The sequence below is a fragment of the Ovis aries genome, chromosome 23 (assembly GCF_016772045.2).
Source record: "Ovis aries strain OAR_USU_Benz2616 breed Rambouillet chromosome 23, ARS-UI_Ramb_v3.0, whole genome shotgun sequence".
NCBI classification, from domain to species: Eukaryota; Metazoa; Chordata; class Mammalia; order Artiodactyla; family Bovidae; genus Ovis; species Ovis aries.
In genome coordinates this window covers 43,296,901-43,308,686 of record NC_056076.1, presented here as the reverse complement: position 1 = coordinate 43,308,686, position 11,786 = coordinate 43,296,901, and the positions used below count along the sequence as shown (strand labels likewise).

At 53.8% G+C, this 11,786-nt stretch overlaps 1 protein-coding gene across 4 annotated transcripts; it reads right to left on the bottom strand.

The window, feature by feature from the left end:
• Positions 1-948: 948 nt before the first annotated feature.
• On the bottom strand, positions 949-11,545 carry CIDEA (cell death inducing DFFA like effector a). Of its 4 annotated transcripts, XM_042239293.2 has the most exons (6): positions 11,483-11,545; positions 5,777-5,921; positions 4,779-4,925; positions 2,744-2,840; positions 2,073-2,254; positions 1,236-1,347 (listed from the first exon to the last, which is right to left on the bottom strand). In XM_042239293.2, exons 1-5 carry the CDS (start codon positions 11,518-11,520, stop codon positions 2,106-2,108), a joined length of 576 nt encoding a protein of 191 aa, XP_042095227.1. In that variant the 5' UTR covers positions 11,521-11,545; the 3' UTR covers positions 1,236-1,347; positions 2,073-2,105. The 4 variants fall into 4 exon arrangements, with proteins under 4 accessions (XP_042095226.1, XP_004020560.2, XP_060261233.1 ...); XM_042239292.1 differs by lacking the exon at positions 2,744-2,840 and having other exon boundaries at positions 949-1,347; positions 11,244-11,545; XM_004020511.5 differs by lacking the exon at positions 2,744-2,840 and having other exon boundaries at positions 949-1,347.
• Between the last annotated feature and the right edge of the window lie 241 nt (positions 11,546-11,786).

Sequence of the window (11,786 nt, the reverse complement as noted above, 5' to 3'; positions counted from 1 at the left end):
CCCAGGAGGCCTGGGGACGCCCCTTTCGTCCGCCCCGGACCTCGGGGAAGGGCTTTCAGCCGCGCTCCTTGTAAGGGAAGCGCGCAGCGAGCCCGCGGGCGGGGTGGCGTCTCCCCTATCAGCTAGAAGGACGAGACCCTGAAATGCCTGCGTTTTTTGTTTTTTGTTTTTGCTGAGTTTGAAAAAAGAGGCTGTGCTTCCAGGAATACGGCGGCCATTCCTTTACCTCTGCTCCTCCCCACATCGACACCGCCCCGCCCCCCCCGCCCCATCCCGCCCCACCCCGCCCCACCCCGGCCTGAGGTCCTGGCTGCCGGCCCGGCTGCTCCGCGTGTCAAGTGGAGAAAGGGTGGGAGTCAGGTCCGGTGGGCGGGGAGCAGGGGACGGAGGGGCTCTGGGATGCGATGGGAGGATGGGAGCGGGGCACGAGTCCGGGCCCAGGGGTATGACTGCGAGCGGGTCTGAGCTTCTGGAACGAGCTGTGGGTCTCCCACTGTCCTGAGCCTTCAGACAGGAGGGGGCCAGGCCTCCGCGCCAGCGGTTCTCAGGAGGAAAACCGCAGAATGAAGGCACCTGGCACGTGCGGGTCCCTTGGTCCAGCAGCACCCCCCAACCCCATTTCTTCCGGGAGCCGCACTAGCCCCTCCCAAACCACGTGATGGAGCCTGGGCCCCCGCCTACCCTGATCAGGACTCATTTCCAGCAGCTTTGTGTTCAGGAAAGGCTGGCAGGGCAGCCTATTCTCCTCCGAAGACTGAGGCCCGCAAGCTTTCCGGTCTCTGGGCTCATTAGGAGCCCGGTTAAACCCCCAGTAATGTCTGACCCTCCTGTTCCCGCGGCACCGGCTCCTGATAGAGACTTAAGAGCGATTGCCTTTGTTAGGGGAGAATTTCTGGTTGATTCAGCGTCTGTGAAACTTCCTGAGATGAAAGAGACAGGAGGAAGAAGTATGTGTATCATAGCAGCTTTCCTGATGGGTTTATTGTGGAGCGGAAGGCACTGTGCAGCTCCTGGATCCTGCCATCCTAGCCCCCACCGCAAGTACCACCACCCCAGGGACCCCCGCCCAGTCCCTGATAGTCGCTCAGGCCCCTTTTCTTTCCTGAGCAGGTGATACTGGTGGGAACACAGCATTTTCTAAATTCATCCCCGAGAGGGACCGGCTGGGTCAAGGCTGGCTGACCTCCGAGTTGTGCCCCCTATCCACTCTTGATCCCTCTCCGAGGGCGCGAGCCAGGCACCGCCTGCTCCTCCGTTTCAGCCAGCACTCGGAGCATGTAGGTACCCATGTGGACAAGACACTGGCCAGTCACCTGGGCAGCGTGAGACAGGAACCGCAGCAGGCTCCTGCAAGAGAGGGAATCGGTGGTAACAGAACCATGTGTACGAGTCCTCATCGAGGTTTGGGGGCTACTCTGCACAACCAGGAGCATCCCTGATCTCAGCAGTAAAGAATCTGCCTGCAGTGTAGGAGCCACAGGAGGCTTGGGTTCAATCTCTGGATCGGGAAGATGCCCTGGAGAAGGAACAGGCTATCCACTCCAGCATTCTTGGGCTTCCCTGGTGGCTCAGGCAGTAAAGAATTGGCCTGCAATGCGTGAGAACTGGGTTTGGTCTCTGGATTGGGAAGATCCCCTGGAGAAGGGCATGGTAACCCACTCCAGTATTCTTGGTTGGAGAATCCCATGGACAGAGGAAACTGGTGGGCTACAGTCCATGGGGTCACAAAGATTCAGACACGACTGAAATGACTTAGCACGCACAGCACAACCAGGTCAGAATTTCCTTGGGTCTGGATTTAGCCCTCATTGCTGAGAAATAAGGTTTTAAATGCATGACCCTAGTTTTTAAAAGGAATTTGGTTCTTCTATTTCTTATACAGGGTTTTTGTTCCATTTTGGACTTAACGGTCTTTGGAGAAAACTATGTATTTTGGCTCAAGTTTCAGTTTTCTGAATAAGTTTGTGGTGTAACAAGTTTTTACGACAACACGAGTGCGAGTTGGGCCAGGGTTCAAGGGGCTGAGGAAGGGCAGTAGCTGTGTCCAGACCCTGCCTTCCCGGGTGCGTTACCTGAGCATGGCCTTGAACCCGGTGCAGTGGATGTCATAGGACACGGAATACATCTCGTACATGGTGGCCTTCACATTGAGGCAGCCAATGACATCCTTGGGGCTCAGCTTGTACAAGTCGAAGGTGACTTTCGCGATACCCCGTCTCTGAGGTGGCCAGCGGGCTGGGGTGTGGCTGCCAGCCTAAGGGTGGGGAGGGCAGAAGCTGCAGTGCATCCCAGCTGCCACCTGCAGGGCCTGCAGTGCTGGGTTTACCTGTCTGCTTAAAATCTGAGCGTGAATAAGCTGCTAACTATTTGAGGAATGTTTTCAGCCAATCAGGGTGCTTTTGTGGCCACGGGGTCCAAACTCATAAGAAGTGACCTCCTCCAGCAGCTCTCTTCAGGGACTGGGGGTGAGTGTGGTGTGGCCTCAGGGTCCAGGGCTCAGTGGACAGTTGTGCCAGTGATCTGTGGTGGACACGCACTCACCCTGGTCCTCCAAGGCCACTGCGGCTGCCTGGTGATGTGGATGGGCCCATGACAGCAGGCATACTATTCCACCATATGAGAGGTGGCCACGGAAAATGCCAGAATCCTATGGCCAACCAGGGCTGGTGTGAGGGCTGTTCCCTGATTTCTAGTTTCTCCCCTGGAAGAAGGCTGACATCTTGGGGACACTTAGCAGACTCACTCTCAGTCCGCTTGAGACCCTTGGGGTTAGGAGAAGCCAGAGACCTCTGAAATCCCAGGTTTATAAACAGCATTTTCACATGGTCTTCCTGCAGAAGCTTTGAGAAAAAACAGGAGAAAACTGTCCCAGGGCCATGTCCCAGGCACACCTCTGGTGGGTTTGCTGCACACACGGTCCTGCAGTGCACAGGATTCAAATAGAGGAACGACTTTCATAAACCTTGAGACACGAGAGTAGTTGGGGCTCTGAGTGTTAAATTCACTGACAAAAGTCTAGTATAAATTTGAAGTTAAACTGCAAACTCCCCTAAATAGCACCTAAACCCTTCTTGCTGGCGCCTCTCTTCTCTTCCCACCCCACAACTTGGACACATGATGGTCCCAGCCCAGGAACTAACACACATGAGGTCCTGCTGCCTTGGAGGAGGTGCATCTATTGTTTAGGAAACATTATTAAAAATTGACTCAAGGCAAGGGGTTCTGGACACAGCTCCTCTCTGAAGCATGAAAGTTTTGATCTCACTCTGCCAGCATCCTTGAGTCAGAATCAAGATGTCTCCCCAAACTCGGAATCTAACCATGGCAACAGGGGGGTGAGGTGGGGTGGGTGGTTAGGGGGAAGAGTTTCATCATCCCCCCCCCCCACCCCCAAGATGCCTCAGGGGGATTGACTGGCATCAAAGCTTTGGACTGAGAAGGGAGACCCCTGGTGGATACTTCTGGGAAGTTCTGTCTAAATCAAATCCAAGCGGCCTCGCTGAGAAACTCCTGCAAGTGGGGCAGGACCTCTGACCTCAAGAAGAAAGGCGGTCCAGACACGTAGGATCCCGTGTAAGACTCACATAAACCAGACTGTTACCAGATGGAGAAACATCCCGCCCCCAAGAACCGTCACTTTGGTGCCACTCTTGTCCACTGCCTCCTGTCACCACCCTGACTTGCAGCTCAGTGCCCACTGCGGTGCCCACCACATGGGGGCTTGTGGCAACTGACTCCCCCACTAAGTAGAAAAGCATCTCACAGAACAGACAGAAAAGACCCTTCCCCTCTGCATTAGTGTCCTGGGGCTTCTAGGACCAATGGCCACAAGCTGAGTGAGGATATAGACTGATGCTCTGACAGTTGTGGGGGTCGGGAATGCTGAATGAACTATGGGCTGTCCTGGTGGGGCTTCCTGTCCTGGCTCCAGAGCCACCCGTGTCCTTCAGCCCATGGCCCATCCTCCTGTCACTGCTCCCTGCTTCAGCCCTCACTGGCCCTCCTATGTCCCTCTTACAAGGACCTGTGATGACCACCCAATCAGGTAATCCAGGGTCATCACCCCTGTGAAAATCCTTAAGTCAATCACACCCGCCAACTCCCCTTTGCTATGTAAAGTGACAAATTCCTGGGTTCTGGGGATGAGGATATGGGTCATGGGGGCTGGAGGGAGGAACCAGCTAGGTCATGAGCATCAGTGAATAATCTCTGTCCCATTCCCTTTTCCAGGGGATCTTCCTGACTCACAGATCAAAAACAGGTCTCCCACATTGCAGGCAGTTTCTTCACCATCTGAGCCACCAGGGAAGGTCAGTTAGGCATACAAAAAGATGTTTGAATATTATGCTTTACATGTTTAGGTGTTTTATGGTGGGAATGTTTTTCAAGATTTATAATCTATAGTTTTCTCAGAAATAAAACCCTTTATGCCACTTCTTTGCTTGTCTAACTCACTGTGTTTACACCCTCACATACCTCCCTAATTTCACCGGCTGTGTCATCTCACTGCCTCCTGAGGTCCATGCCCTAACAGGGTCTTTAGCTCCTCACTGGCCAAAGCCCGACCCTCAGAATTACTGGGTCTAAATCACACAGTCCAGGTTTGCAAAGATGCCACATTTCCTAGAAACACATAGAAGCATCCCTGGAAGGCAGCAGATCCAGTTACCGGGTGAACGCAGAGGAAGTATTCAGAAAGCAAGCTGGTCAACCCAAGTGGGGACCACACTTACCCAGGTGAGCAGCCTACCCAGCGGCCGCCCAGATAACACACTTACCGGTGTCCATTTCTGCCCCTGCTCCAGGACCATGAGGTGTGTGTTGTCCCCCAGGGTCTGGAAGAACTCCTCTGTGTCCACCACAGTGCCATCCTCCTCCAGCACCAACGTGACCAGTTGGCTGGCGACCACCAGCGCATCCAGGGTCTAGGTCAGACAGAACACACCAGTGTCACCAGGTGAAGTGACTCTGTTTGGACCCATCAGTAGCATCCATTAAGTCATGGTCCCCGAAGTGTTAGCTGATTTTAAGGATCTAAATGTAAAGATGTACCTTGCCTGGTGTCTATAACTCAGGCTTTACTTGGAAAAGAGAAGTTGAAAAGTTGAATGGACCTAACTTCTTCAGAGGTTTCAACATCGTTAGGTAAGGAATTACAGTGGACAATATTCAGTTTCTAAAGTGTCTTGCTTATTTGGACAAATAAAAAGAACGACCCTGTGTCCATGATGCTTAGAGAGCCGTGTCTCTGTCACTTCAGAGACAGCGTGTTGGATGCTCAGGTCCTGTCTCTGGTGAAAGTCTATGATTCTTCCTTATTTGGTGATTGAGGACACTGTTTTAGATTAAGAACAATTGGTCCCTGGCCTCTATAACCAAAACTAGATTTCTAAAGTTGTGCCTCCTATATTCTCCCTTGTCAAGAAACTAAAGTCACATTATCAAATGATGGTTGTTTCCTTATTTTTTAAAATTTATTTTTCTTTTCTTTTTCCTTTTGACCATACCACAGGGCTTGTGGGATCTTAGTTTCCTGACCAGGAATCAAACCCTGGCCCACAGCAGCGAAAGTTCAGAGTCCTACCCACTGGACCACCAACGAATTCCCAATTAATGGCTATTTTGAGGGCTCTCATCTCTGTACCTAAGTCCTGTATGGGACAGGAACACAGAAATGTTCCCTTTAACCCCAGCAGGCTCCCCCAAGCTCCCTGTCTTGCACTGATTTGTCCCCGAGACCCTGTGAGTTGGGGGCCCTCATGGCTGATGGGGGTACCTTGCTGAGGAGCTCCTGCAGGCTACTGGCCATCACCCCTCGGCGGCTGCTCCGGTCATGGTTGGAGACACGGAAGGGGCGAGCGGGATGCATGAGGGGTGTGAACAGCACTTTCTTTGTCTGCAACCCCATAAACGCCAGGGGCCTGGAAAGGAAGGGTCAAGTGAAAGCCAACTGAGGTTAGTTTAAAGAAGAGTCTTTAAAGAGAGGTTTAAAGTACATGGAAATAAGACAAGGTTAATATTTGCACCTAAAGAAAGGAGTCAGTAGTTGGGGATGATTAAATATTGTGTACCTGATACCCAAGAAACAAACAAATATGTAAAATTAACAAACAAAGTATCATCACACCTGTTTTACCAGAACATTCAAAGCCCTCGCAGTAGCTGAGAAGGAGAGGTGAAGGTACCAAACTCAAAGGAGAAATAAGGATAATATTCTGCAAACGTTGGCTTTAGAGTTGAAAAGCCTAAGTAAATGATTTCTTGAGGCCATGGAGCAGCTGAACAGACTTAAAGAATCAGGCACACACACAGTTATAGATTTGTACAGTAAAGCTAAGGAAGAAATGGCTACCCAGCCAGTATTCTTGTCTGGAAAATTCCATGGACAGAGAAGCCTGGCGTACTACACTCCATGGAGTCACACTAAGTGGAACATGACTGAGCAAAGAACACTTTCATAGAGACCTCTACATATGTCAGCCATTTATCTATCTATATTTTGTATCTCTAGCTAGACTAGACTTTCCTTACAGACAAAGGTGACAATCTGGACTTGTGACTGGCATCTACAGTGCAGGCAGGGGGCAGTCAGGTGGGGCTGAGCCCATACCCTGTGGGATCAGACACTGTCTCTGGGTAGATGGGGTCGAGACTGAGCTGAATCCTCGGACACCCCACCGGCATCTTAGAAATGCCTAGTGCTGTGTGGGAAGCCCCTACCCTCCCCTGACATGACGGAACCCGTGCCACAGCCTCTTTACCTAGACTGCCAGCAGTCTAGGATTTGGTCTGAAGCTTATTTGGCCGGCGTCAGGCTTGTGCCTTGTGACTGAAGGCATCTAAGCACCTGCCATGGCCAGCAGCATGTTGGCTTTTAAAATATATCAACTAATTTCATTATAACCTTACAAGGAAAGTATTACCTCATTTCTCAGGTAAGAAAGTCAAGGCTCAGAGTGATTTCTCAAGGTCATCCAGTTAATAAAGAATCTTTCTGAACTTCATCTTAAGCAATAAACATCAACTGGAGCTGGTGAGGGAGAGCTGCCTGCCAGGAGGACAACCCTGGCTTCTCTCCAGGGTCACCACCCAGCCTGTGTCCAGCGCAACAGCTGCAAGGGGACTGGGCCTGGTCTCTGGTCCCTATGCAGCTCTCCTCCAGATCAAGGCCAGCCCAGTGAGGGAGTCCAGGCGTGAGCCAACCCAGTGGAGGGCCTCGCACATGGCTTCCGGACCTCTGCCCCAGTTCCGGGGAATTACACAGGCTCCTCAGTTACACAACTCGACAACCAGGGGCCCACGTCTGCCAGGGTGATGCTGCAGGGAAGTTGCTTGGTGCCCTCCCTCCTGGGGAACCCGGTACACAGGGCAATGAGAGTAATCCACATGATGCTTTACAGCTGGAATCCAGCTCTGTTCTCAACCTGGTGGAGAACGAGGTTGCTGTAAGGAGCGAAGAAAGAAACAGGTTCACTGCCTGATCAGGACATAAGCTCACATCACAGCCGAGTGTGGGGGGTGGTCCTCAGGGCAGAGGGAAGGGTCGCCAGGGTTGGGGTGGGGGGAATGCCCTTCCCACCCTCCCGCCCCCTGGTGAAACCCTCCTCTAGTGCAGAAGAGCCCAGGGCCTGCCAGCAAGAGCCTCCCTCCCTCCAGACCCATTCCTTTGTTCCTGAGAACCGAAAGGCTCAGGCTCAACCAGAGAAATAACAGGACAAAGTTCATGTCTTAGAACCTGGCCCTGGGGGATCAGTGTGCGCTGTGGGCCGGACAGCTCTGACCTAGTTAGTCAGGGCCCAAATCTCATCTCTGCAGACGCTTGCACCTCTGTTAGCACCAGTGATCCACTGACCTTGCTCCGCCATCACAAAGCCCTCATTGTCTTCTAACTACTGACCAGATAAGCGCTGGCCTCCCTCCTCACTGCTCTGAGATCGCCAGTTGTGATAAAGGAGGACACCCAGTTATTGCTGTCCTTAATCCTTACGTTTCCCAACTAAGAACTGGGTCAGTGTTGAGAAAAGGCTTAGGTACACCTAACAGGCTCAACCAACACCAGGTGCTTACTCTGCCCCAGCTAAGTGGATAGTGGGCTCAACCAGCCACATGAACAAAGCAACACATTAATCCAACTCAGTCTGGTCCTCTTGGTGGGATCATTTGTGTCACTGGCCATCAAACAGCCCCGCCCCCTCCCCCAACCTCCTACAGCGACGTTGTCCCAGAAGCACTGAGAAGTCTTAGAATCCAGCTTCTGATGACACATCATGTTGGCCACCCTCTAACCCCCAGGAAGGTGCAGGTGATCACATGAAACAGGAAGGGGAAAGGCTCAGGACACAGGAAAACAAGGAAACAGGTTCTTCAAGGAAATAATATTGTTTCAGGGAAATCAAGATAAGAGAAGTCAGATTTCATGGAAGGTTCTTGAAAACTGTGGAAGGGCACAGGTCCCAGAACTGAAGGGACAGGGAGGTCTACCTTTTCCAGGAGGGACTGAGGAGACCTTAACACACACAAGTGGGAAATAGAGCAACAGGCACTGGCTGACTATGGATGTGAACTCCACTACAAAGCTGGGCCTCCAGGTCATAAGATGGTGCCTTTCTAGGCTGCCCTCTGAACTGGTGTTTATTCTAGAAGTGCTGGGGGAGAGCAGGGGGCCCAGGAACAGGTTGTCGTGTGGACAAGAAGGGTCCATGAGAAGTGATAAAGCTCAGACAGATCCTGTGCTCACAGTCAGGTGACAGGACGGTGCTGGAAGGAAAGTGCGACCCCAGCTGTGGGATGGCAGAGAAGGGACAGGCCTTGGAAAGCATCCATCAGGCCTGGCGGGGCCTCCAAGAGCTGCAGGGACAGCAGGTGAGGGACAGTTTTTGGGGGTGAGGGGTCTCACTGTGGCAGGAAGCAGAGCAGTATTGGCCCCAAAGAGGCTTCCTGCCCTCCAGCAATGCCTGGCCAGTGACAAGCAACATATGGGACATGGGGCCCCACTGGGAGCTCCCTGGCGGGACTGTGGCCATTCCTACTATGCCTTGAGCCCTGCCCCTGCCCCTACTCTGGGGAAAAAATGCTTGGCTAGAAAACACATCCAGCACATGGCCGTGAAGTCTCTGTACACTTTGAATGTTATTAACACAAGAGTTTAGACCACAAAGGAGTAAGCATCAGTAACCATAGAAAAGTCAATTCCTCCCTTAGGTCTCCTACAAGACTGGTCAAATTTGTCCCAAATGGCAGCTATTCAAAACCTAGAGTTATTTGTTCAAGGAAAGAGTACCAAACAGCTACTCTGCACAAAGTGTGATGGAGATGAGCTCTGTAACTATCTCAGTGCGTGTGTTATCGCTGCCAGGACACAAAGTCAGAGCAGGCTGTGTCTGCGACAACATACACTGTGGGGATGGACATCCTGGGCATCTGGAGCCGAGCCAGGAGACCTTGGGCTGCTTCCATTACCACCAAGGCCTCCTGATCACAGACAATGGACAAACTAATAACTGGGTTAAGATCATTGCTTACCTGCATCTGATGTTAAAAAAAGACATTAGGTTCCTGCCTTGGCAACATGCAGGTACTTACTAACAAAAGACAGAGTTAGGAAAACTCTACCAGGACCACTGAGAGGCGACAGAAGTCCAGCAGTCACCTTGCCTGCCAGGGGGTCTCATGCAGCCTGGATATAGCTTTAAGGAAGGCAGAGAAAGTTTTCCTTTCAGCAAGTGTTACAGGTGGGCAGAAGCAGGTGGGGTCCCATGAATGGAGCAGCTCAGCATGCAAGCAGGACCTGGTGACAGTGTGTCCCCAGGGTGGTCCTCCGCCCAGAGCCCCGCACTCAGGGCTGGCTAAGCAGATCAGTCCTTCCGGATGAGATCATCTGCACAGTAACTGCAGAAGCAAGACTTCAGAAGCAAGTCCTTCCTCCTCACACAGAGGGTTTGGGATTGACACTGTAGGGTCAGGTGCAAGGGCAAGGGCAGCCTTAATCTTGCAGGTCTTGCCTTGTCCTCCTGTTCAGTCCACACCAGCCAGGAACTGATCCTCCTGTCATCCTTACAACTTGGCTCACCAGCTCAGTGCCCAGAGGACGTGAGAGAGCTCCTAGGGAGAAACGCTTGGAGGATGCACTCCAAGCCGTCAGCTTTTGTTACCCCAGGAGTGGGATTGGGGGTGGGGGAGGGTTGTGAGTGGAGTTGGAGGAAGAGGAAGAAACCAGGGAAAAAACCAGGGCCCTTCCTTTAGGTCTAAGCCACATGAGTGAAGAGGCATGAAAAAATCTGTCTCTCACCTTCCTGGGGTCCCAGTTTTAAAGAGACAGCCCCAGCCAGACAGCTCCCCTTCCATTGTGGCAGCTCTCTAACCCTGGGTATGGCAGGAAGCCCCCTTTAAAGACCCAGGTTCAGAAGCTCACAGATCACACTACCGCCTCACCCACCCAATCCCTCCACCCCAGTCACCTGGGAAAACCTGCATTTATATGTACACCTATGGCTGATTCATGTTGATATTTGACACAAAACAGCAAAATTCTGTAAAGCAATTATCCTTCAATTTAAAAATAAATTAAAAAAAAAAAAGCATTCAAGGGCTTCTCGCCTTTTGACGATCTTCAGAGAAGCATGCTGCTGCTGCTGCTGCTGCTGCTGCTGCTGCTGCTGCTGCTAAGTCGCTTCAGTCGTGTCCGACTCTGTGCGACCCCAGAGACGGCAGCCCACCAGGCTGCCCCGTCCCTGGGATTCTTCAGGCAAGAACACTGGAGTGGGTTGCCATTTCCCTCCCTTAAATCTACAGTCACTGCCACCAGGATCATCAGGATTTTACAGAGGAGGAGTGGGTTGGGTTTTTGGACGTTAAGACGAACCCAAGAAGGAAAAGTGATGCGGGGCCTCGGTCACCGGGAGTGGGAGGCGGGTGAGGAGGCCCCGCAGTCCGCCGGCACCTCTACCACTGTCCCGCATCCCCTGCCCCGGCCCTGGCTGCAGCGCCACTACTTTCCCCCAAACTTCGCGGTACAAACCCGAGAGCTCAGCCAGCGCCATCAGGTAGTGCCGGAGCCCGCGTGGCCTTGAGGAGTGAACTGGCCACTCCGAAGCCGTCCAGCGTCCCACCGGAGCCCCTCGTCTAGCCCTAGCTCCCGCCACGGTCGGGGACCCGGAGCAGCCTGGCCCCCCGCGCGCCGGGGGTCTCCTGGGTCCCGCTTCGTCTGCTCCCGCGGCGGCAAGAGATGCGGCTCGGGCACTCACCGCGTTCACCTGTTCCCGGAGCCCGCGCACCTGGGGGCCGCACCTGGCGCTGGGGGCGGTCGGAGACTCGGGAGGGGACGCGCGCGGGCTGGGGGCGCAGGGCCGCGCAGAGGGACGCGGGAAGCAGAGGGGCACGGGGCGTAGGGGGCCCCGGGGGGCGAGGAGACGAGGGGCCCCGAGGCGGCGGGAGCGCCAGGGGGATGCGAGGCGCCGGGGGCGCAAACCAGCGCGGCACTCGCCTGAGCAGGGCTCCGGCGCAGTCCCGGGCGGTCTCCATCGCTCGGTCCGGTCAGTCCCCGCCCGGCCGGCCTCCTGGCGCTCGGGCCTGTTAAAGCGCCACCGCTCGCCCCGCCCAGGTCCACGCCCCTTGGGCTGCGGAGCTTTGCACCAGACAACCATTCCGCCGACAACCCGGAGCCCAGCCATTCCCCGTGCCATCGAGGGTCGCCGGTTGGCCTGTCGGATGGGTCAGTGGGGACATTGCCACGCCGGCAGCGCAGCCTCTGCAGTGGAGGGGCGGGTGCGGCCCAGGATGTGGGACAC

Excerpts from the sequence above, each read along its gene's own strand:
- CIDEA (XM_004020511.5), bottom strand. The coding sequence starts at position 11,520 with ATGGAGACCGCCCGGGACTGCGCCGGAGCCCTGCTCAG. Across the intron at positions 5,922-11,482 it reads TGCGCCGGAGCCCTGCTCAG|GCCCCTGGCGTTTATGGGGT; the intron begins GCGAGTGCCGCG and ends CTTCCTTTCCAG. Across the intron at positions 1,348-2,072 it reads GGGTTCAAGGCCATGCTCAG|GAGCCTGCTGCGGTTCCTGT; the intron begins GTAACGCACCCG and ends CCTCTCTTGCAG.